The sequence below is a fragment of the Phragmites australis genome, chromosome 23 (genome assembly GCF_958298935.1).
Source record: "Phragmites australis chromosome 23, lpPhrAust1.1, whole genome shotgun sequence".
NCBI lineage: Eukaryota > Viridiplantae > Streptophyta > Magnoliopsida > Poales > Poaceae > Phragmites > Phragmites australis.
This window is the reverse complement of record NC_084943.1, coordinates 7194250-7220529: the sequence shown is the minus strand read 5'-3', so window position 1 is coordinate 7220529 and position 26280 is coordinate 7194250. Positions and strand designations below refer to the sequence as shown.

Sequence of the window (26280 nt, the reverse complement as noted above, 5' to 3'; positions counted from 1 at the left end):
GACTTTCCCCTCTGCGTCTTGTCGTTGCAACAGGATGAGAACATGCCATAATCTCGGAGACCTTCCCGAGGATTCTAATGAGAGCAACCCTCCGCCGCCTCCACCGCCGAGCATGGCGGATGTTCTTATGCAAATTGAACAAAACCTTCTAGCTCAGACGGCACTCGTTGAAGCTCTCGTTCGTAACACAGCCCCACAAGGAGGAGGTGGAGCCTGACACCGAGATGACTTCTCAGATTTCCTTAGGACTCAGCCACCCACCTTCACGTGTGCTAAGGATCCTCTCGATGTAGACCATTGGCTTAGGACTATCGAGCAGAAGCTCGCTCTCCTTATATGTGAAGACCACGAGAACGATCTCTTCACCGCCCATCAACTTCAGGGTGCGACGGGCGCGTGGTGGTCCAACTATTTGGCCATGCACCCCGCCAACCATCGAGTGTCTTGGGCAGAGTTCCACCAGGCATTCCGTGATTATCATATTCCCAAGGGGATAATGGAAATAAAGAAGCAGGAGTTCCTGAATCTTCAACAACGGGGAAGATATATTATGGAGTATATGCTGGTATTCAACAATCTTGCACAATATGCGCCAGACGAGGTCAACTCTGATGAGAGAAGGCAATACCACTTTGTGAACGACCTCTCTCTTAAGATGCAAGACCGCTTGTCTGCTCATGAGTTCGCCGACTTCAACAGGTTGGTGAACACCTCCCTCACCGTTGAGTTCAAGATGAAGGGCCATCAAGAGGAGAAGAAACGAAAGAGGGTTCCGTCGCCTTCTGTAGGCGGGACCTCTCAATGTACCTGCACGGATAGTCAACCTGCACCATATCACATGTTGGCCTCAACTGCTCCACGACCGATGTGGGTAGTACGACGCCCGTCTCCCTCCGCTCCGCAAGGACAACCTCCAAGACCCGCAGGATCCTAAGTGAGTGTGACAGGTGGCCCGTGCTACAACTGTGAACGCGTTGGGCACTATGCACGTGATTGCTCTTACCCCAAGCTGAGAGCCGTGGCGACTGCTTCAAGGCCACCACCAGCTCAATCTACTCCACAAGCCTCCCAGGCTATGCACGTCCCCAAGCGTGGCCGAGTGCGCCACATCACCAATGAAGGGGCTCAGGAGGACGACAGTGTGCTCATCAGTACGCTACTCGTGAATTCTCATCCTGCAGTTGTTCTTTTTTATTTTTGTGCATCCCATTCATTCATCAAGGAGGGTTATGCTTTGAGACATCATATAGTTATCAAGACCCTGCCTTCCGCCTACCATATCGATGCACCTGGGACTAAGTTAAAAACCAATTGGATTGTTCCTAAGGCCAAAATTCTCATTGAGGGAGTTCGGTTTTATGCAAATTTGATCTTGCTGGATACTAGAGGAATGGACGTAATTTTAGGAATGAATTGGTTAGCCAAGAGAGTCATTTCTCTCAGAAGTCCAAAGGGTGAATGGGTTTCTCTTCACCTTGGAGAAGGAGGTCTTCACATATATGTTCTAAAGGTTACCACAGCCACGGATCTTCCGAATATTCCTGTGATTAGTGAATTTCCTGATGTCTTCCCAGAAGAACTGCCAGGAATGCCACCCGACAGAGCAGTATAATTTTATATTGATCTTGTTCCCGGCATGGCCCCAATTTCGAAAAGGTCATATAAGATGCCGCCAAATGAGTTAGCGGAATTGAAGAAGCAAATTCAGGAATTGCTTGCGAAGGGCTTCATTCGTCCGAGCTCCTCATCCTGGGGATACCTGGCGCTCTTTGTCAAGAAGAAGGATGGCACTCTGCGGATGTGTGTGGATTACCATCCTCTGAATGAGGTCACTGTCAAGAATAAGTATCCGCTTCCTAGAATCGATATTCTATTCGATCAGTTGACCGGTGCCCGAATCTTCTCTAAAATTGACTTGAGATTGGGCTACCATCAAATAAAGGTTCGACTGGAGGATAGCCCGAAGACGGCTTTCTCCACCCGCTATGGGCTTTACGAGTTCACCGTCATGTCCTTTGGCTTGACCAATGCACCGACATTCTTCATGTATTTAATAAACATGGTGTTCATGAAGGAACTGGATAAATTTGTCATGGTTTTCATTGACGACATCCTTATATACTCCGAGACTGAGGAAGGGTATTTAGAGCACCTCTGTGTTGTTCTTAGCCGACTTCGAGATCACCAACTCTATGCCAAGTTTTGTAAATGTGAGTGCTAGCTCAAGGAAGTCACTTTCCTGGGTCATGTGCTGTCAGAGAATGGAGTTGCAGTTGACCCGTGCAAGGTGCAAGATGTACTCAATTGGGTTCAACCCAAGAATGTCACCGACATCTGGAGCTTTCTCGGACTCGTGGGCTATTACCGTCGGTTCATCGAGAATTTCTCCAAAATTGCCAAGCCCATGACGGAGCTGTTGAAGCAAGGCAGCATTTTCGAGCGGTCCAATGGATGTGAGTCAACTTTCCAAACCTTGAAGGAACTGCTCACGACCGCTCCCGTTCTTGCTCAGCCTGAAGTGAACAAGGGTTTCGATGTCTATTGCGATGCTTCCCACATAGGCCTCGGATGTGTCCTCATGCAAGAAGGCCAAGTTGTTGCCTATGCCTCACGATAATTGAAGCGCCATGAGGAGAACTACCCAACCCATGATTTAGAGCTTGTGGCAGTTGTCCATGCCTTGAAGATCTGGCGTCATTATCTATTGGGAAATCTGCTTGCCATTTGCAGAGTTCTCCTACAACAACAGTTACCAAGTGAGCATTGAGATGTCACCTTTTGAACCTTTGTATGGCCGACGATGCCGAACGCCATTGAATTGGTCTGAATCCAATGAAAGGGCCTTTATCGGCCCAGATTTGGTCAAGGAGGCAGATGACAATTCGCAAGAGTCTCCACACGGCTCAGTCCCGACAAAAGAGCTATGCGGATCGCCGCAGACGAGATCTCGTGTTTAAGATTGCGGATTTTGTCTCTTAAGGTGTCGCCTCTTAAAGGGGTTCGACGCTTTCAAGTCAAAGGGAAGCTAGCACCTTGCTATGTTGGTCCATTTCAAATTGTTGCTCGGCGTGGTGAGGTGGCCTATCAGTTGGACTTGCCTCCATCCCTCTCCGTCGTGCATAACGTCTTCCATTTATTTCAATTGAAGAAATATCTTCGAGTCCCAACCGAAATGTCACGTCCCAAATTCCATAATCACATAATTAAGCATAATTATGCTTTTTAAGCATTATGTTTAATTTTGTGTAATTTTGTTTTATAACTCTAGCGCAATTCGTTTCATGTCAATCGGATGAGAGAATCGAATTTGGGAGAGAAAAGAATGAAATTCGCAGTCAAAATGGCCCCTTTTCTCTAAAACATGGGCCTCACATGTGGGCCAACCACTCCCTCCACTTGGGCAGCAGCTCCACCTGCCGTCTCTCTCCTCCTCCTCCTCACTCCCACCCGTGCTCCCCACCAGCCCAAGCAAGGGAGCACCCCCCCCTCTCTCCTCTCTCAAGCACTCTCTCCCTTTCTCCCTCAAATCCATGCTCTAGGAGCCGAATCAAGGTATGCATGTGGTATCATTGCGATCACAAGCTTACAAGCATTCCATTCCTCCAATTTGTTTGCTCATTCGTGAAGGATTTGAGCCGATTTGGATGTCTTTTGGTGTTAGGGTTGAAAAGTGAAGAACACCGAAGTTCTTCAATTTCCCACCATTTTCTCCTTCTCCCGGCAGTCCCCAACCTCAGTAAAGCACCTTGGGTAAGTCCTCTACGCTTCCCATGGCTTGGATACGCATTTGGTTGATCGAAATCCGAATTTGGAGCTAGGTGGTGAAGTTTGGGTATTTTTGGATGTTTTAGACCTAATTTGAGGAATTGGATGAATTTAAGTTAGGAATGGAGTTTCTAGGTTGTTAAGTGAGTTCTAGAACCCTTGAACTAGCTCAAACATATTCCCTTTTGGTTTGGAGAAGATCGCAATTCATTCTGGGCATTTTCCCCTTCAAAACAGTCCAGTTCTGGAGCTTCCCCGGAGTATCCGGCCTTCCCCAGAGTCTTCGGGTGAGCTCCAGCCGAAAATAACAAAGAGGGCGCTGCCGGAGAGTCTACCAGAGTCTCCGATAGCCCGGAGTATCCGGCCTTCACCGGAGTATCCGGATGCACTGTTCATCAGAGGATTTTTCTCCTCTGCTAATAACTTGTAAAATTCATAATTAATTCATACGAACTCCAAAAATCATGAAACTAATTTTTTTGATTTCATAATAAAATAATATATCTATTAAAAATATCCCCATCCATTAAATGTCGAACTAAATTTTTGAGGCTAATTAATTAGGCTTAAGCTTTATTAATTCACCATTAATTCTTTACAAGTCTAAAATGGATTAAACCAATTTTTCTAGTCTTATTATGACTTGCTCTAGCTAGGAAAAATGTTTTCCTACATTTTAAAGCATAGTTTCATGGTATTTCAACATTTGCACCTTGTGGCTTAGATTGTTGCATTTCATTTATGATTATCATTGCACGCGTTATGTTTCTTAGAACACGTCGATCCATCGATCCCGGAGACTGAGGTCGATCCCGAGGCGCTGCACCTTTGTGAACCAGTGCATCAAGGTAAGCAACCTATTATGTTTGCATATTGCACCTGTTTAATCGAATTGAATGAAGTCTAAAATTGATAAATTATGCTCGTGTATGTTTGCATGTTTAGTAAGTCATTGTCGGGTATAAATGGGTAGATCCTATATTGAATTGCATATCCTCTACCTTGAGATGTTGTTTATCCAAACCCTTGTTGCCTTGAATATGTTGTTGTCTAAATTACAAATTAATCGAAATACTTAGCAATGCATAGGTCTTTTGGTAGAAGTCGAGCGGTGAATGGTTTCATCGTTCACGAGCATAGGCGTTATTTACTTTTGTTATGACCACAATGTTGGATATGGGTTGATGATGGTTGGTTGAGTGGTGAGTATGAGACGAGATGTGGGCAGTGTTAGGGGTGTCATCTACCCTCAAGGAAAGTCCGGGGGTAGTTCGGGAAGGGAACCCAGACACCGTAGGCCGCTTGCATCATTTAAAGCCGATCGTCGGGGTAGTTGGCTTTAGCACTTACCTTACTCACCACATGCCGATCTAATGGTAAGGCGAGCCGAATACCTTCGCAGCTATGGCTTTGTGAGCGTGGACATCGACGGTGTGAGCGGGCGGGCTTGTAAACGGTACTAGTTTGCTCCGGGAGTAGTTCTAGTATCGCCGCGCCGAGCGATGCATGCCCCCACACGGTTGGGGCTGGTTGGGAAAGGTTGACACGAGCACCCCCTTGTGTGCACTTTAGCGGGTGGCACAAGCCGTATGGTCCCCGAGTCGTGTGGGTCCAGGAGTATCCCCTGCAGGGTGTATAAACATTTCGAAATGCTGAGCTTTCGGTCATGAGCATGCTATTGTTTCATTTGCTCCCGGTCGTAGAGTTTCAAATGTGGTTGTGGTTGGTTATGTGGGAGATGGACGAGTTGGTTCTTGGTTACATATATACTCATGTTGGTTCTAGTTTTATGTTTATGTTGGTTACCGTTACCTTTATGTTCAGTTGGTATATGCAGGGTAGAATCATGTTGTTGGTTAAGTTAGTTGCTCACACATAGATGTCTAGATTGCTTACCGCTTATGTTTAACATAACCATGTGGCTTTATCCTTGCTAATGGCTCAATGCATAATCCTTGGAGTCGAGCTATGTTTATGTGCTCTATATGGTTTAAGACTTGCGAGTACCCTTCGTACTCATGCTTGCGTTTCAGGTGCTGCTGGTGAGGAAGAGGCGGTGTTTGGCTACTTCGTGCCTACTGATCTTGGTGGTGGGCAAGAGTAATGCGTCCTACTCTAAAAGTGACGCTTTTGGGACGGTGCCTAAGGGCATGTGGCGCCGTTCTCTTTTGTTGTTTATAAGTTTAACTTTCCGCTGCGTAGTTCTTTTGTGGTTAGGAGTTGAGGGGTTTTTGTCTCCTCCTAGCTCTCATTTGCTGTAAATTCTGATAACTTGTTGCATGCTTAAGAACTTATAATATAATATTAATTACTCGCTCTTTCTTAAGCTTTGTTGTGATGTACATGTTGGAAAGGCATGTGTTCCGATCTTGGGAATAAACAAGTGCCGGAACTACCGGGATGATATTCTGGTTAATCATCGAGGTTGTGTTTATGAATAATGATCCTCCTCGTGATTAATTAGAATATTATTTGGATGGTTTGAGAAAAGAGCTATGCGGATCGCCGCAGACGAGATCTTGTGTTTAAGATTGGGGATTTTGTCTATCTTAAGGTGTCACCTCGTAAAGGGGTTCGACACTTTCAAGTTAGAGGGAAGCTAGCCCCTCGCTATGTTGGTCCAGTTCAAATCATTGCTCGGCGTGGCGAGGTGGCCTATCAGTTGGACTTGCCTTCGTCCCTCTCCGCCGTGCATAACGTCTTCCATGTATCTCAATTGAAGAAATGCTTTCGAGTCCCAACCGAAGTCATTGAAGTTGCAAACCAAGAATTGCAGCCGGATCTCTCCTATTGCGAACATCCAAATCGTATTCTTGAGGAAGCTGAATGGAAGACACGGCGCAAGTCAATTAAGTTCCTCAAGGTTCAGTGGAGTAATCACTCTGAAGGCGAAGCGACGTGGAAATGTGAGGATCGGCTTCGTGCCGATTATCCCGAGTTTTTCTCCAAATTATGAGGGTTGCACTAGTTTCTATTCCTCACTGTGCGTAAATGGTGCTATTGTAATGAAGACATCATGAAACGCTCGGTGTGACGTTAAGATGCTTTCACCCTTGTGTAGATGAAAGTTATGTCGTTCTGCCCACACCACCCGTGGGTTAGTAGGAATCTGGTAGTCCTGTTTTTCTTATATATGTACGCAATCACCATCAAGTCACCAAGGAGACCACCCTTACCTTTGTTCTCTCATGAATATAATTAGAAGTTGTAACTTTGTCATGTAAGTGAACTGAGATGAGAAAAGATGATGACTCCACCGTCACTCACCTGACACCTACCTGATTATCTTGTGATGTCCTTGTTATAAGATTAACTTGTCTAGGTCAATTTGGCACTCAGAAACCTGGGACTTTTCTCGAGGTCTGGGAATTGTGCTGTGTAACGCTGCTGTATCATTCAGTGATTACGTTATCATTTCATTCCTAGAAACCCCGTTTCCTTAAGCTCTCTTCCCCGCACTTCACCCAAATCTCAGGACGAGATTCTTTTAAGGGGGGGGGGGAGTTTTGTAACAGCCCAAATAACTTAAGAATGTCATTAAGCATCATAAACGTCGTTAGCATCATGCTTAATTGTTTTGGTAATTTATGAACATGCATTTTCAATTCAACACAAATTATGAAAATCAATGTTAATTGGTGCATTGTTAAGCAACTCAAAATATTGCTATACAACATAGGGTTGAAAACAATTTTAGAAATTAGTCCCTGTCATGTGGAGAATATAAATGAGTTTTCCTAAATTTTTGGGAATTATTCTGAAGGCATAAAATTACCGCCCCGGCCAAGCCCATCGAAGCATTGAAGGAGGACGCTAGGCCCTCCCCCGAGCTCTCCCCGGCAGATTCGCTCTCTTCCCCACCGGATTGAAGCCTCCCGCGCTGGCCTTCTTCCTCCACTCCGGCCGAGCTCCGCCCCTCTTCGACGAGCCGCCGTGTTTCCACTCCTCCGGTCGAATCCTGTCCACGGTGAGCTCCCTTGTGCCCCCATGAGTCGTGTGCGCGCACCATTTTTGGCATGGCCAGCCGCTGACGCACCTCTCCACGGCCACCGCCCGCCGCCGCTCGTAGTTGCTCGCCGCCAACCATGTTCCGACTGGGCTCTCCAGTGGCGTGTACCCCCACCAAGTTCCCCGTGTCTCGCTGGTGCCGTTGGTGCCCTCTGTTGGCCACATCGCGCCGCCCATCACCGCCGGCGAGGCTGCCCGAGCCGCCGGCGCACCGTGCCTTCGGCGCGGCCCGATTTTGACCAGAGTCAAGGTAGCTCGGGCCCGCAGTCAGTGACTTCAGCTAGTTAGGGACCGGTGTAAAAAGGAGTCGGTCCATTTAACTATTCGGCTTAAATCAGAAAATGGGAAATGGGTTATCCGTTGCATTGTTAATTCAGCTAAAATTTGTAAAATGCATAGAAAATTGTATATAGCTCCAAAAATCATGAAACCAATTTTTTTAGGTTTATATGATCATTATCTACATGTTAAAAATACTGGGAGCTAGGAAATGTGTAATTAAATTGCATGGGTTAATAAAATAGTTTTGAGCTTCATTAATCTATAATTAAATATTGGTAACTCCAAAATTGATGAAATCAATTTTGTAAATCTTGTTAACTGTTTCCTTGATCATTGAAAATAATCACCCTTATGTTAGACATGATTTAATTCCTATTTAGGGTTAAGCTTTGTGTTAAGCATAATTTAGTCCAAGAAAATGAGTAGATGCTTAACATTAATCCAAATTAAGAAAATTTTGAGGCGTTAAAACTCATGTCATGATGCATTGCATCTCCACCTTGTCATGCACAGTGGAGCATCCATCATTGTATGTCATTCGTGCTCATCATTGCATGCATCCTTCAGTAGTGAACGAAGAATCGGAGCGTGACGTGAGTGTAATCGAGGTTGACACTGAGGCACACCACTTCTGTGAGTTCTTTTCCAGAAGTATCAAGCAAACCCCAGAGCAGAAAGGCAAGCATCTAAGCATACTGCACCCTTTGTTCAAATTAAATGGAGTCTTAAATTGATAAATTATGCTTTATGTATGTTTGCATGTGTTGAGTCCAGTGTCGGGCTGATATGGGTAGAACCTATGTCGATGCATTATCTCTACCTTGACTTATTGATGAATCCTTATCCTTGTAACCTCGGTGATATAGTCGTGTCTAGCTTCAAGGTTTATTCAAAATGCTTAGCAATGCTTAGGTCCTCGGTAGAAGTCGAGCGACAGTACTGCCGTTGTTCGCGAGCCTAGGGCTTAATCACTGTTTATAGATACAAAGATGAGGTTGAGACGAATGGTTAAGATGTGAGATTGAGACGAGATGTGGGTAGTGTTAGGGGTATATTCTGCCCAGGAGGAGTCCTCTGGGTAGTTCAGGAGAGGAACCCGAATGCCATAGACTGCTTGCATCGTTTAAGGCCGTCCGTCAATACAGTTGTCTCTAGCACTTACCGTACTCACCACATGCTGATCTAATGGAAAGGTAAGCCGATTATCATATGTGTGCCGGCACTTGCCTTGTGGCTCTATGACGTGTAAGAGAAAAACAAAAGGAGAAGCAAGGTGGCGGGGAGCCGGAGGTGTCCGAGACACGCTCGCGGTAACCCTGGTGCCATAGGGGCATTGCAAGTGGGTGGTTCCGGGTATGAGAATGGTTGACTCGAGTACCCCCTTGTGTCTACTGTCGTGAGTAGCACAAGCCATATGTTCGTCAAGTCGTGTGGGTAAAGTTGTACCCCTGCAGGGTGTAAGAACAATTCAAATTACCGCGCTCTCGGTTATAAGCATGCTATTGTTTTATTTGTATCGGTCGTAGAGTTTACGAAGGTGGGATAAGGTTATGGTGTGATGGTTTTGGTTGGTGGTTTGCTGATGAGATATTATGGTTACTATACATACATGTTCAAGTTGTGGTTTACAGGGTAGAAAGGTAGTTGTTTTTGAGTTAAGTATAGATGCTCACACATATGTGTCTAGGTTGCTTACCGCATTTGTTTTACTTAACCTTGTGGCCTACGCTTGCTAACAGGTCAATGCATAATCCTTGGAGTCGTGCTAAGTATATGTGCTCTATATGGATTAATTCTTGTGAGTACCTTCGTACTCATGCCTGCGCTTTCAGGTTTTGCTGGTGAGGGTGATGCGGTGTTTGGTTACTTCGTACCCGCCGATGCAGGTGGTGGGCAAGAGTAGTGCATCCTACCCTGGTGAGACGTAGCTTTTGGGGTGGATCCTAAGGGCATATGGTTCCACTCTCCTTTTGCTATTGTTAAGGTTTATTTTCCGCTGCGTAGTTCCTCTTTGTGTAAACTGTTGCAAATAGTTGCATGCTAAAGAACTTGTAATATAACTTTAATTACTCGCTCTTTCTTAAGCTATGTTGTGATATGCATGTTGGAAAGGCATGTGTTTCGATTTTGGGCATAAAACACATGCCGGGACTACCGGAATGGTATTATGGTTAATCACTGAGGTTGTGATTATGAATAATGATCCTCCTAATGATTACTTAGAATACTATTTGAACGGTTCCTCATAGTTATCCAACAGAAAATGAGCACAAGGGCAATTTTTTCTAGCATGGAACATGTAACAAGAAACGGTATCTTATGATCAAGTGGGAGTAGGGATGACAATCAGGTATGGTAGGTACGGATAGTGCTCACCCATACTCGGACCCATGAACGCCTGCGGGGGAAGGGTCGGCCCTGAACCCGTCGCCCGTGAGTATACTTGTTTACTTGTGGGGCGGTGGGGCGAGATGGGGTGAGGCAATGTAGTGGGGCAACGCAACGAGGCGAGGGGGAGGGGCGGCGCAGGGTGGCGGCTCGATGGGGCTGTGGGGTGCGACGGGATGGGGTGACGCTAGGTGGAGGCGCGACTGGGCGGTGGGGAAGGGCTGGGCAGGGCGATGCGGTGGGCGGCGTTGGGTGGCGGCGTGACAAGGTGGGGCGGCGCAGCGGGGCTGGTCGAGGCAGGGCGGGGCTACACGAGTGGGGGTGGGGGGCAACAGCATGCTGAGCAGCTGGGGCTGCTGGGGGTTGAAGAGGAGAGAGTAGGGTATTTATATAATATAGAATGTTTGGGTTTGGTGGAATGACCCACTTGTCATCGATTTATACGGGTATATGGATTTCGCAGGTATAGGTATATGTTACCCGTACCCTCTACTCATCGGGTAGTATTTTGTACCCACGAACGTACCTGTAGGGATCAAATGCTGCTAATATCCTACTCTATTCGGGTATTTACCCGTAGGTAAATGGCTAATATGGATAAATTGTCATTTCCTAAGTGGAGGTCTCAGTCAAACCAGAAGAGTTTGGGAGGTTAGGTTTTACTGATACTAGAGTAATGAATGATTACCTGTTGTCGAAATGGATTTTCGAACTAGATTCTATTTGATGACGATCCTTGCTATTTACTGTAGAAAAAATACCTTAGAGATGGGGTTTTCTTTCTAGGAGAAATGCCGAAGGATCTCAGTTTTTCGAAGGGATTGCATCCAGTCAAACAAAATTATTCTCAGGAAATCAGGTTTGTGGTGGGAAAAAGTCTTAAAATAAGATTTTGTGAGGATGTCTGGGTTGATCAATGCCCGCTGAAAATCAGATTTGGTAGATTATTCATAATATGTCGACAACAAAATACTACAGTCAACCAAGTGCTACAGGGTGGAGAAATTCAGTTAGAGTTTAGAAGAAATTTTGTTCTGCTGGAAGTTTGAGAGTGGCAGGAACTGATAGAGCTGATATCTGGAGTGCAGGCTAAAATCCAAAATTAGGCAACATATACGATCGTATTTGTTGAAATAGATAATATATCATTGTATTTATAATTTTAGCATCCGTATTCGACACCTCATTTACCGAAAATTGACTTCCGGTACACCATACGAGGTAAAAACACGGGCCCGGCCATATTGGATATACAAGGTGCCGAATATGGCACTGTAGCCCATATTCAGCACCTCATATACCGAATATGGGTTGTACCGGTATACGAGGTTCCCGACATAAAATGATATCATCAAAGTACCTGCAGCTGGTACAGACCATATTCGACACATAAAATACCAAGGTGCCGAATACAACATTGTAGCCTATATTCGGCGCCTCATATGCCGAAGACACCTGATTTTTGATAAATGAGGTGACGAATATGCCATATTCGGCATCTCATATGCCGAATATGGTTGAACCTGTGTTTTTTCAACGTACGGTATATCGAAAATCAGTTTCCGGTAAATGAGGAGTCGAATTCGGATGCTAAGATTGTAAATACGATAGTATATTATCTATTTCGGTTAATACGATTGCATATATTATCTAATTTTAGATTTTGGACCTCAAGTGCATCTTTCTAAAGAAAATGATACAGTTCTACGGATGCTAGAATTTGGTAATTTTATGACATCATCTCTATACAATGTTACATATTATACTCAAATACACAGAGTACCAGTAAGATACATTTGAACAAACATTTATAAATATTAGCCAACCTCTATACTTATACGTACATCATTATAATATAGATTATTTCTCTTATGGTTTTTTACCTCAACATTAAAAGATTTTTTTCATGTAAAATCGTATGTCTCTCGTATCTATATTTCTAACCAGTAGTATCAAAGTTAATTTAACACGAGAGACGTGAAAAAAAATTGATCGGATCTGCTACGGTGTGGTACTGCTCTATACTGTTCACACAAAAACGATCTACAGTGCGCCGTTCAATGCCGATCCGCTGCTATGCATCGCCTCCTCGTCCGGCCGTCGTTCACGCCGTCCGCCGGTCCGCCGCCGGCGCACTTCCACCGCTGCGCCAGATCCCATCTCCCAATGGGTTCTTCGCTGAACAGTACCGATCTGTTTTCTGCGCCGCGCGTCACAGAAAGTCGCGTCGCTCTCGTCCGCTGATCAGGACGCCTGCCACCAGCTGCGCTTGATTCGTCCGCGTCGCGCTCCAACAAGGGGATCGATCCACGCTGTACGGTGTCTGTTTTTGCGATCTCCCGTAGGAAGTCACAACAGTGGCGTCACAGCCTTGACCGAGGCCTTCGCATAGTGCTGATTTTTTGTTTGTTGTATGTATTGCTACGCGCAGATGAAGTCTGCACCCAGGAAGTTTTCAGTTCTTTGTTGAAATGTTTTATGTGCACATGAAGATTTACACAAGGACAATATCAAGCAATCCAGCAATGCGAATTTGCATGTTCTTTCATATTGTTTTGTTTTATTTTATATTTATATGGTGGTTTTTATTGGTCTCGAGAAGAGTTATGCCAAATAGTGTGTCAAACACTCTGTTATATATTCGATCGGTGATCATGTATTCTTCTTCCACTCATGATATGTTTCAGTGCTCCTTGATGCTATCATTGACGCTATTATATTTCGTGTTTGTATGCTATAAAAGTTTGAGGAGAGATTAAGATAATATTTTGTTAGATCACTTTGAGTTAATTATTATAGATGCTTCAACTATATCATCATGTCAATCTGATAATTTCAAAATATTCTCCGAAGATTGTTATTTGAAAGTGAAGGGTTTTTTTTTTCCGAATTGAGTTTAAGATGGAGGATCCTAAGTGCAGAATTTTTTTTTCTACTAGATTCTACAACGTTTAGTATTGCAGATACAATATGATTTTGCTATCTTCGCTCATTCAGAGAGGCCTAATATAAGTTTGATGCATATATACTATAATGTTTGGTACTACATTAAGTACGTTTTTGTTGAGAGATAGATATATCTGCTCATGACTGTAAAGGTTTTATACTCTATTGATTACACATTATGGTTTCATCTGGACTATTACTTCAAAGGAGCGGTTAATGATCATGTGATGAGATTCAAATTCTTTTATGATTGTCAGTTTGGTGCACGTGATGGCTACATATGCAACTTGCTCTTGCGAGAGCGTTGTTCGCCAAATTTTGTATTTGAGGTGGAGCATATATAATTCGTAGATGAGTTCTTCATTGAATTTTTTATCAACACCACATGTGATTTTGGTTCGTGCCTTTTGACGATTGAGTATTGTTATAGTTTGGATAACAAGGTCAATTGCACAGACCAAAATATTTGCTGATGTTATGAACTAGTGAAGACTCCGATTGTTTATCTGTTTTGCTGATAGCTATATATATGAAATGTTTGAAGACTCAAGTGATCATAGTCATTATTTAATCCTTTGATGTTTTGAAAAAAAATTCTTAAAAATATATTTAGGGACTTTGATTTAAGGGGGAGTTTGTTAGATATTATATCTCAAAATAACAAATAGAATCCTAGTCGGATACATTTCAACTGACATCTATAAGTATAGGACAACCGTTGTCCCTGTACTCTGAGCTATCATAATACATATTTATCTTTCGTAATTTTTTATCTCCATATTATAAGGTTTTTTCACGTTAAATCATGTATCTGTCATATCCATATGCCTAACATATAAATATTATAATTTCTCAGGAATTAGAGATGTGAGAATGTCAGATATTTGGTCAGGTAAACTACCTCTCGAAACTAGAATCTTTTTTTATGCTCCACAAGAATATAATACAGTTTGCTGACCAACTACTGAAAAAACAGTGGCCGAACAGTGTCTGGTGTAAGCTCTGTGGAGCTGCTGAAATTGCAGATCATATAATGTTTCAGTAATTGTTTGCTTTCAATTAAAAGCAGGGCAAAATCCTCTGGCCCAAAATTCAATTCAGGTAATCCAGCGCTATCATCCAGCTGTATGTTGGAACTCACCACTCGTCAGTGCGATCTGGCAGCACATATCGTCAGGACGAATAAAGTTGATGATGAAGAGACGTGACGCTGAAGGACAACTGAATATCGATGCCTCGATTGTAACTCCTGCCTTGTCGGACTATCCGTGTGACCAATAGGGCATGGCTATTATACAGTGTGATCTAATGACATCTGAATCCTGGTCACGCTGTTCCAGCCACACTGTCACACCGTGTTAAAAAAAACTACATAAAGGACCCTCTCCGTTCATAATTTCATTACTGAAACAGACACCTAACTAACACAAAATTATTTTATAGATTTTGCTAGATTGCCCATTTAAGCAACAGCACGTCTGAAAGCTACCACTGCATAATCCTCATGTGCACCGGTGTCTCCCAGAGAAGAGAACCCCTTTCTCGTAGAGCCATGAAGAAGAGTCGGGTCCTCGTGGTGGGCGGCACGGGGTAAATAACAAAGCCGTTCCATACACTGTAGGTCTGCTAAGTTCGTGTAGCTCTCAGGATGAGATCTCCCCTCCCCTGCTTGCCCTACCTGAGGCTCCACTTCAATGCTGAGTTATGAGCTTAGCACTCAGCCGCGACTGTCTGTCAGGTTTCCCGGAAATAATCACTGGCAAGAACTCAAAAACGAACTCACATGAACACAACTAGAACACTGAAAATTTTGTGCTGCCATAAAACTACAGTGTTTTCTTGTTTCTTCCTCTATTTATTTGCTGACGATTGCTGCTGAATGAAAGAGCGCATGAGCGCTTCTCACACCACGCCTCAGCCGCGTAGATCCTCACGACCCGCGTGACATGCGTCCCGTTCACAACGCAAGACTCAGCTCGCCGCGTGCTATTCTCGCCACGGGCCAACAACATGCATGGCTTCCACACAAGTCACGAGCTCATGCATGTCACTAAGACCAGAAACAAACAGAAACAACAAACTAACTAAAGTTTTGACTACGGATAAGATTGGACTAACATATCTCCCCCCAAACCTTATACTGCTTACTTGAGTTCGACGAGGCCAATCCTGGAACGCAACTCCAAGAACTTGTCGCGCCCGAGTGGCTTTGTCAGAATGTCTGCAAGCTGCTCATTGGTGCCGATGGATTCGACCTTCACCCTACCTTCCTTAATGCCTTCTCAAAGTTAGTGGTACCGTGTGTCAATATATTTGCTGCGATGGTGGAAAACAAGATTCTTACTGAACATGATTGCGGTTTGATTGTCGATCTTCAGAGTGATGGCGCACGCCTCCTCTCCCCTGAGTTCTGCAAGGAGACGCGCCAACCAGACACCGTGGCAAGTTGCTGTCGTTACGGCAATGTATTTTGCCTTGCAGGAAGACAATACCACAACCTTTTGTTTATGCGATTGCCAAGTGACCAAGTTCCTCCCTACGAAGAACAAGACTTCGGTGGTGCTCTTAAGTGTGTCGATGTCGCCCACAAGGTCGTTGTCGCTGTAGCCGATGAGTTGAGCAGCTTTTGTCTTCCTCTGGTAGCAACAACCATAGTTGATAGTGCCTGCGACGTACCGAAGCACACGCTTCGCGGTCACAAGATGCTCGGTGGTAGGTTTCTCCATGAACCTGCTAATGTAGCCCACCGAGAATGCCAAATCTGGCCGTGAATTCACCAGATAGCGCAGCGAGCCTACGATCCTTCTATATTCAGCAGCATCAGTTGCAGGGGTTGCATTTGTCTTAATGAGTTTGAGTCATGGCTCCATGGGAATGTGACTGGGATTGCACCCAGCTATGCTTGCCCCTTCAAGGATCTTCATCGCTTATGCGCCCTGGCTCACGGTAATGCCATTGTCGGTCTGGGACATCTCCAGGCTGAGGTAGTAGTGCAGTAGGCCGAGGACACTCATCTGGAATGTCCCCTTCATCTCCTCCTTGAACTGTTCGAGCTCAGTGAGGTTGCCGCTGGTTATGACAAGATCGTTGACGTACACGCCTACCACCAGCCGGTGCGCGTCCACACCGTGAACGTACATGTGTGCTCGGAGGTGCTCCGATGGAACCCAAGTGACACCAAGGAGGCATCCAACTTAGCGTACCACACGCGTGGGGCCTGACGGCGTAGAGCTCCTTGACGAGGCCCAGCACCTTGTGCTTCTAGTCGTCGATCTCAAATCCTGGCGGCTACGTGATGTAGACTTCTTCTTGCAGTTCGTCGTTGAGGAAGGCAGATTTGACGTCCATATGGTGGATGGGCTAGCCTTCACTTGCAGCATGCACCAGTAGTAGCCGCACCTACTCGAGCCGCGCCACCGCCACGAACACCTCGTTGAAATCAATGCCTTGCCGCTGCATGTATTCCTTCGCCACAAGCCACGCTTTGTATTTGGTGATGTTGCCAACGGCGTCCTTTTTGGTCTTGATGACCCATTTGAGATCAATTGGGCATTGGTGTGATGGAGGAACGATGAGCCGCCAAGTGCCATTGGTCTCGATCGACGTCATCTCGTCGAGCATCGCCTGTCGCCAGCATTCATGTTCTTTTGCCTCTGCAAATGTCACTGGCTTGTTTGCACTTACCAGCAGAAAGTCTTTCTCCAGCTCCCATGCAGCCAGGCCTGGCGGTGTCATCGGGCCTAGCACATTATCGACGTTGCGAAAGCAGAGTAAAGCGTCGTTATGGTCGACGTCGAGGGCCTCCTCTGCACTTGGTGGCGGTGAGACAAACTCGATCAGTGGCGTGCTCACAGATGGCGTCGGTGTGGGCATACGCGAGCTTAGTGTAGGGGTACTTGGCACAGGTGGTATCGCAGCTCAATCGCTGGTGCCGGTTGGAGAGTGATGACCACGCCTGGCTGGACCATAGTGCTGTACTCGATAATGAAGTCGTTGTCGATGTTCTTTTCATCTGGTCACTGCTCCAGTGCCATTGCGCCCCCTCGTCGAAGACGATGACCCGGGAGACATGGACGTGCCTGGTGGCCGGATCGTAGGTGCGATACGCCTTTGATCTTGGTTCATAGCCCACAAAGATCATGGGTTTGCTTCTATCATCGAGCTTCTTGGCATTCGGTGTGGCCACCTTGATGTGTGCCCTGCACCCAAACGTGTGGAGATGATGCACAGCCGGTGCACTCTAATTCCAGAGCTCGTATGGGGTCTTGCCATTGATGCTTTTGGATGATGACTTGTTCAATATGTACACCGCTGCATTGACTGCCTCTCTCCAAAATATACCAGGCAACCCTTTCGCCTTAAGCATGCTGCGTGCTATCCCAACCACCAACTGGTTCCTTCGCTTGACGATGCCATTTTGCTAAGGCGTGTACCGTGCCTTGAGTTCGCGGCACACACCCAGCTCGGCACAATACTCATTGAAGCTAGTGGCGGTGAATTCTCCCCCTCGATCCATGCGCAACGCACGGAGCTTCTTCCTGCTCTTCCTTTCGGCTGCCGCTTGAATGCGCTTGATGGCATTCGGAGCAGCGTCTTTGATGGGAAGGAGAGCAACCCACATAAACCAGTTATAGTCATCGATGAGAAGGAAGTAGCGATTGCCGCTAGGTGTCGGTGGCGAGATCGGGCCACAGAGGTCGTCGTGCGGGAGCTCGAGGGGTTCGATGGCACGGCTTAGTGTCTGCTGTGGGAAGGGCGCGGGTCGATGCTTGCCTGCGAGGCACGCCTCGCACACCTATTCGAGCTATGACAGCACTGGCATGCTGTGGACCAGCTCCTCTCTCCCCATCTTGCGCAGTTCGGTGAAGTTGATGTGCCCGAATCGAGCATGCCACCGCCACGCGTTCTCGCTTCTGCGCGCCGCTAGGCACACAGGCCGCGCGATGTCGAGGTCGATCAGGTACAGGAAATAGGGGTTGCGGTGGACCTTGGCGACGAGGTGCCGCTGCTCGTCGTGAATCCGCATCACGCCATCCTCTCTCAGGATCTGGTAGCCGCGCTCATCCAGCTGCCCGACGCTGATGATGTTGGCTGTGAGGCGCGGGATGTAGTAGGCGTTGGCGAGGGTGCAATGTTCACCATTCTTGCATGCGAATAGCACCGTGCGGCATCCCTCGATCCGGACGACGGAGCCATCGCCGAGTCGCACTGAGCCGGTGATGCCCGCGTCGAGGTCGAAGAACACCACCCGGAACCCGGTCATGTGATTTGTGGCCTCGGTGTCCATGTCCCAGCGCTGGGGATCCCGCTCCCGCTGCATCACCGAACGCCGCGAAGACCTTCTCCTCCACCAGCTCGACTGTGCCGCGTGGTGGACTCGATGATGGCGGCGCAGATGCAGCGTGGGAGACCGTCGACGAGGCTGGGCGCGCTACATCGCAGCTGGATTCGTTGCTCCACCCATGAGATGGGTGTCAGTGGGGAGGAGACCTGTTTACCTGTGGGGCGGTGGGGCGGGCTGGGGTGAGGCAATGTGGTGGGGCGACACGACGAGGCGAGGGGGCGGGGCAACGCTGGGTGGCAGCCCGACGGGGCAATGGGGTGCGGCGAGATGGGGTGACGCTAGGCGGCGGCACGACGGGGCGGTGGGGAAGGGCGATGCGGTGGGCGGCACTGGGTGGCGACGTGACAGGGTGGCCGAGGCAGGGCGGGGCTACGCGAGTGGGGGTGGGGGGCAACAGCATGCTGAGCAGCTGGGGTGGCTGGGGGTTGAAGTGGAGAGAGTAGGGTATTTATATTATGTAGAATGTTTGGGTTTGGTGGAATGACCCACTTGTCATCAATTTATACGGGTATACGGGTTTCACAGATATGGATATATTTTAGCCGTACCTGTACCCGTCTACCCATCGGGTAGTATTTTGTACCCACGAACGTACCCGTGGGTATCAAATGCTGCTAATATCCTACTCTATTCGGGTATTTACCCGTAGGTAAATAGGTAATTGGGATAAATTTTCATTTCCTAAGTGGAGGTCTCAGCCAAATCAAAAGAGTTTGGGAGGTTAGGTTTTACTGATACTAGAGTAATGAATGATTGCCTGTTGTCGAAATGGATTTTCGAACTGGATTCTATGTGATGATGATCCTTGCTATTTACTGTAGAACAAATATCTTAGAGATCGGGTTTTCTTTCTAGTAGAAATGCCGAAGGATCTCAGTTTTTCAAAGGGATTGCATTCAATCAAACAAAATTATTCTCAGAAAATCAGGTTTGTGGTGGGAAAAGGTCTTAAAATAAGATTTTGTGAGGATGTCTGGGTTGATCAATGCCCACTGAAAATAAGATTTGGTAGATTATTCATAATATGTCGACAACAAAATACTACAGTCAACCAAGTGCTACAGGGTGGAGAAATTCAGTTAGAGTTTAGAAGAAATTTTGTTATGCTGGAAGTTTCAAAGTGGCAGGAACTGATAGAGCTGATATCCAGGCTAAAATCCAAAATTAGGCAACATATACGACCGTATTTGCTGAAATAGATAATATATCATTGTATTTATAATTTTAGCATCAGTATTCGATAGCTCATTTACCGAAAATTGACTTTCGACACACCATACGCTGTAAAAACACAGGCCCGGCCATATTCGGTATACAAGGTGCCGAATATGGCACTGTAGCCTATATTCATCACCTCATATATCAAAAATCAGGTGTATTTGGTACACGAGGTGCTGAATATGACACTGTAGCATATATTCGGCACCTCATATACCGAATATGGGCTGTAGCGGCATATGAGGTTCCCGACATAAAATAATAGCATCAAAGGACCTGCAGCCGGTATAGCCCATATTCGACACACAAGATGCCAAGGTGTCGAATACAGCATTGTAGTCTATATTCGGCACCTCATGTACTGAATACACCTGATTTTTGATATTTGAGGTGACGAATATGCCATATTCGATATCTCATGTGCAGAATATGGTTGAACCCGTATTTTTTGGCGTACGGTGTCCCGAAAGTCAGATTCTAGTAAATGAGGAGTCGAATACGAATGCTAAGATTGTAAATACGATGATATGTTGTCTATTTCGGTAAATACGATTGCGTATGTTATCTAATTTTAGATTTTCGGTCTCAAGTGCATCTTTCTTAAGAAAATAATACAGTTCTACGGATGCTAGAATTTAGTAATTTTATAACATCATCTCTATACAGTGTTACATATTATACCTCAAATACAGATAGAGTACTAGTAAGATATATTTGAACAAACATTTATAAATATTAGCCAACCTCTATACTTATACCTACATCATTATAATATAGATTATTTCTATTATGATTTGTTACCTCCACATTAAAAGATTTTTTTCATGTAAAATCGTATGTCTCTCATATCTAAATTTCTAACCAGAAGTGTCAAAGTTAAATTTGACACGAGAGACGTAAAAAAAAATTGATCGGATCTGCTACGGTGTGGTACTGCTCTATACTGTTCACACAAAAACGATCTACAGTGCGCCGTTCAATGCCGATCCGCTGCTATGCATCGCCTCCTCGTCCGGCCGTCGTTCACGCCGTCCGCCGGTCCGCCGCCGGCGCACTTCCACCGCTGCGCCAGATCCATCTCCCAATGGGTTCTTCGCTGAACAGTACCGATCTGTTTTCTGCGCCGCGCGTCACAGAAAGTCGCGTCGCTCTCGTCCGCTGATCAGGACGCCTGCCACCAGCTGCGCTTGATTCGTCCGCGTCGCGCTCCAACCAGCTTATGCTATCATTGATACTATTATATTTTTCCTGTTTGTATGCTATAATAGTTTGAGGAGAGATTAGGATAATATTTTGTTAGATCACTTTGAGTTAATTATTGTAGATGCTTCAACTATATCGTTCATGTCAATCTGATAGTTTTGAAATATTCTTCGAAGATTGTTATTTGAAAGTGAAGGGTTTTTTTTTTCCCGGATTGAGTTTAAGATGGAGGATTGTAGATACAATATGATTTTTTTTATCTTCGCTCATTCAGAGAGGTCTAATATAAGTTTGATGCATATATACTACAATGTTTGGTACTACATTAAGTATGTTTTTGTTGAGAGATAGATATGTCTGCTTGTGACTGCAAAAGTTTTATACTCTATTGATTACATATTATGGCTTCATCTAGACTATTACTTCAAAGGAGCGGTTAATGATCTTGTGATGAGATTCAAATTCTTTTATGATTGTCAGTTTGGTGCACATGATGGCTATTCTTGTGAGAGACGTTGTTTGCCAAATTTTGTGTTCGAGATGGAGCATTCATAGATGAGTTCTTCATTAAATTTTTTTTATCAACACCACATGTGATATTTTGGCCTGTGCCTTTTGACGATTGAGTATTGTTCCAGTTTGGATAACAAGATCAATTGCACAGACCTAAACATTTGCTGATGTTATTAACTAGTGAAGATTCAGATTGTTTGTCTGTTTTGTTGATAGCTATATGTATGAAGTGTTTGAAGACTAGTGATCATAGTCATTGTTTAATCCTTTATGTTTTGAAGAAAATTTCTTCAAAAATAAATTTAGGGATTTTGATTTAAGGGGAGTTTGTTAGATATTATGTCTCAAAATAACAAATAGAATCCTAGTCGGATACGTTTCAACTGACGTCTATAAATATAGGATAACCGTTGTCCCTGTACCATGAGCCATCATAATACATATTTGTCTTTCGTAATTTTTTACCTCTATATTAGAAGGTTTTTCCAAATTAAATCCTGTATCTGTCATATCCAAATGCCTAACATACAAATATTATAATTTCTCAGGAATTAGAGATGTGAGAATGTCAGATATTTGGTCAGTAAACTACCTCTCGAAATTAGAATCTTTTTGTGTATGCTCCACAAGAATATAATACAGTTTGCTGACCAACTACTGCAAAAACAGTGGGCCAACAGTGTCTGGTGTCTACTGATGATGAAGAGACGTGACACTGAAGGACAACTGAATATCGATGCTTGATTGTAACTCGTGGATTGTCGGATGAGAGGGACTATCCGTGTGCCCATCCTTCTTACTTTACTCGGTGTGACCAATAGGGCATGGCTAGTATACAGTGTGATCTAATGACATCTGAACCTGGTCACGCTGTTCCAGCCACACTGCCAGACCGTGTTAAAAAAAAAACTACATAAAGGGCCCTCTCCGTTCATAATTTCTTCGCTGAAACAGAAAGCTAACTAACACAAAATTATTTTATAGGTTTTGCTAGATTGCCCAATTAAGCAACAGCACATCTTTCAGATGTAGCTATCACTACATAAGACTGATGTGCACCCGTATCTCCAAGAGAAGAGAACCCCTTTCGCCATGGAGAAGAGCCGGGTCCTCGTGGTGGGTGGCACGGGGTATATAACAAAGCTGTTCCATACACTACAGGTCTGCTAAGTTCGTGTAGCTCTCAGAATGAGATCTCCCCTCCCCTGCTTGCTCTACCTGAGGCTCCACTTCAATGCTGAGTTATGAGCTTAGCACTAGCAGGAACTGTCTGACCGGTTTCCCGGCAATAATCACCGGCGAGAACTAAGAACGAACTCACATGAACACAACTGGAACACTGAGAATTTTGTGCTGCCGTAAAACTACAGCATTTTCTTATTGCTTCCTTTATTTATTTGCTGGCAATTGCTGCAGAATGAAAGAGCGCATGAGCGCTTCTCACACCACGCCTCAGCTGCGTCCATCCCCACGACCAACGTGACGTGTGTCCCGTTCACAGCGCAAGACTCGGCTAGCCGTGAGCTATTCTCGCCACGAGCCAACAAGATGTATGGCTTCCACACAAGTCACTGGCTCATGCATGTCACTAAGACAAGAAACAAGCAGAAATAAGAAACTAACTAAAAGTTTTGACTACGTACAAGATTTGACTAACACATCTCCCCTCAAACCTTGTACTGCTTACTTGGGTTCGACGAGGCTAATCCTGGAACGCAGCTCCAAGAACTTCTCGCGCCCGAGTGGCTTCATCAGAATGTCCGCAAGCTGCTCATTGGTGCCGATGGATTCGACCTTCACCCTACCTTCCTCGATGCATTCTCGAATGTAGTGGTACCGTGTGTCAATATTGCTGCAATCGTGGAAAACAGGATTCTTACTGAGCATGTGATGAGTAATGTTGGCCTGATCTTCCGATAGGTAGCGATAAGTCGGTGGGTGGAGAACTCGACGTTGATGATCCAAAGGCTTCGACCCGAACAGATCGTCTCCCTTGCAATCACTACACCACAGCTCCGATGGTTATCAACCGTGTCGCGCGGTTGACCTCGCCAAGAAGGCTCAATCCCTGCAAGCGTACCGAGAACACAAGCAAGAACGTAGAAGATGCAATCTGAAATATTGCGAATTGAATTCAAGCACTCGAAGTCGGGGTTTCACAAACACTTGCGACGGCCTAGTCGGTCCGGAACAAGAGCGAAAATCTCACAATTCGTGTGTAGATCAATATCTAAGCAAAACCCAATCCTAATTAGGGCGGCGGCTACTGTATATAAAAGACTAGGGTCAGCCAAAGACCCCTGGACGTGTCCCTAATGGACTCCAACACGTTACACGGCCCAACGGCCCAAAAAATGGTGGCGTAGCACCCTGACTGATTCTGGATGTCCACTTGTTTTGACGATTTCTGTTGACTCAGAAAAAATTTGGACATGGGACCAGTACCGTTGGAAAGCTAAGGAGATAAGCTTTCCAACCATGTGTAGAACGTCAAAAACGGAGTCCGTATGCGTCCTGAGAGACGATTTTAGTGCGGACTGGTCCTGAGCTCCGAAACGGACTCGAACTGGATTGGGCCTCCACCTTGCTTGGGCGCCCTTGCTGTTCTTCTCCCGTGTTCCTAAGTAGCAATACATCACAATTATTCAGTAGCATCCCATCCTCATCAAAATATAAAGGAACACTAAGGAACGAGCTCACCTTATGATTTAGTTGACGTGCACGAGCTCGTGTCAATGGACTTATTGTTAGAGGAATACTCGGTGTGTGTGTATCCGAAAGAGTGATGTCCTCATTAGCATGATTGCGGATTGATTGTCGATCTTTAGAGTGATGACGCCCGCCTCCTCTCCCTTGAGTTCTGTAAGGAGACGCGCCAACCAGACACCTTGGCAAGCTGCTGTCGTCGCGGTAATGTATTCTACCTCGCAGGAAGACAATGCCACAACCTTTTGTTTCTGGCATTGCCAAGTGACCAAGTTGCTCCCTAGGAAGAAGAAGACTCCGGTGGTGCCCTTGCGTGTGTCGATGTCGCCCGCAAGGCGTTGCCGTTGTAGCCAGTGAGTTGAGCAGCTTTTGTCTTCCTCTGGTAGAAGCAGCCGTAGTTGATAGTGCTGCAATGTAGTGCAGCCTTCGCGGTCGCCAGATGCTCGGTGGTAGGTTTCTCCATGAACCTGCTAATGTAGCCCACCGAGAACGCCAAATCTGGCCGTGAATTCACCTGATAGCGTAGTGAGCCTATGATCCTTCTGTATTCAGTAGCATTAGTTGCAGGTGTTGAGCTTGTCTTACTGAGTTTGAGTTGTGGCTCCATGGGAATGTGACTGGGATTGCACCCAGCCATGCCTGCCCCTTCAAGGATCTTCACTGCGTATGCGCCTTGGCTCACAGTGATGCTGTCATCGGTCTGGGACACCTCCAGGCTGAGTTAGTAGCGCAGTAGGCCAAGGTCGCTCATCTGGAACGTCCCTTTCATCTCCTCCATGAATTGTTCAAACTCAGTGAAGTTGCCGCCGGTGATGACAAGATCGTTGACGTATACGCCTACCACCGGCCAATGCGCGTCCACACCACGAACGTACACCGCATGCTCGGAGGTGCTCCGAAGGAACCCAAGTGACACCAAGGAGGTGTCCAACTTAGCATACCATGCGTGCGAGGCCTGACAGAGCCAGTAGAGCGCCTTGACGAGGCGCAACACCTTGTGCTTCTGGTTGTCGATCTTGAATCCCGATGACAGCGCGATGTAGACTTCTTCTTGCAGTTTGCCGATGAGGAAGGCAGATTTGACGTCCATATGGTGGACGGGCCAGCCTTCACTCGAGGCATGCACCAGCAGCAGTCACACCGACTCGACCCGTGCTACTGGCGCAAACACCTCATCGAAATCAATGCCTTGTCGCTGCACATATCCCTTTGCCACGAGCCGCGCTTTGTATTTAGTGATGTTGCCAATGGCGTCCTTCTTGGTTGAAGACCCATTTAAGCCCAATTGGGCATTAGCGTCATGGAGGATCGACGAGCTGCCAGGTGCCGTTGGTCTCGATCGACGTCATCTCATTGAGCATCGCCTGTCGTCAGCACTCATGTTCCTGTGCCTCTGCAAATGTCGCTAGCTCATCTGCACTCACCAACAGTAAGTCTTCCTCCAGCTCCTATGCAGCCAGGCTTGGTGGTGTCACCGGGCCTAGCACATTATCGACATTGCGGAAGCGGAGTGGAGCATCGTTATGGTCTCCTCTGCACCTGGTGGTGGTGTGACGAACTCGATTGGTGACATGCTCACAGATGGCATCGACGTGGGCGTACGTGAGCTTGGTACAGGGGTACTTAGCACGGGTGGTGTCATAGCTCGATCCGTTGGTGCCGGCTAGAGAGTGGTGACCACGCTCGGCTGGACCTCAGTGGTGTACTCGATAATGAAGTCGCTGTCGATGTTCTCCATCTGATCGCCGCTCCACTGCCATTGTGCCCCCTCGTCAAAGACGATGACCCGAGAGACATGGACGCGCCTGGTGGCCGGATCATAGGCGCAATACACCTTTGACCCCGGTTCATAGCCCATAAAGATCATGGGTCTGCTTCTATAGTTGAGCTTCTTGGCATTCGACGTG

At 46.0% G+C, this 26280-nt stretch overlaps 1 protein-coding gene across 1 annotated transcript; it reads right to left on the bottom strand.

The window, feature by feature from the left end:
- Positions 1–15677: 15677 nt before the first annotated feature.
- On the bottom strand, positions 15678–16529 carry LOC133905960 (secreted RxLR effector protein 161-like). The gene is made up of 2 exons (XM_062347780.1): positions 16335–16529; positions 15678–16232 (listed from the first exon to the last, which is right to left on the bottom strand). Exons 1-2 carry the CDS (start codon positions 16527–16529, stop codon positions 15678–15680), a joined length of 750 nt encoding a protein of 249 aa, XP_062203764.1.
- Positions 16530–26280: the final 9751 nt, after the last annotated feature.

Coding starts and splice junctions, on each gene's coding strand:
- LOC133905960 (XM_062347780.1), bottom strand. CDS start 16,529: ATGTACGTTCACGGTGTGGACGCGCACCGGCTGGTGGTAGGCGTGTAC. Junction 16,233..16,334: donor AGACCGACAATGGCATTACC/GTGAGCCAGGGC, acceptor AAACTCATTAAG/ACAAATGCAACCCCTGCAAC.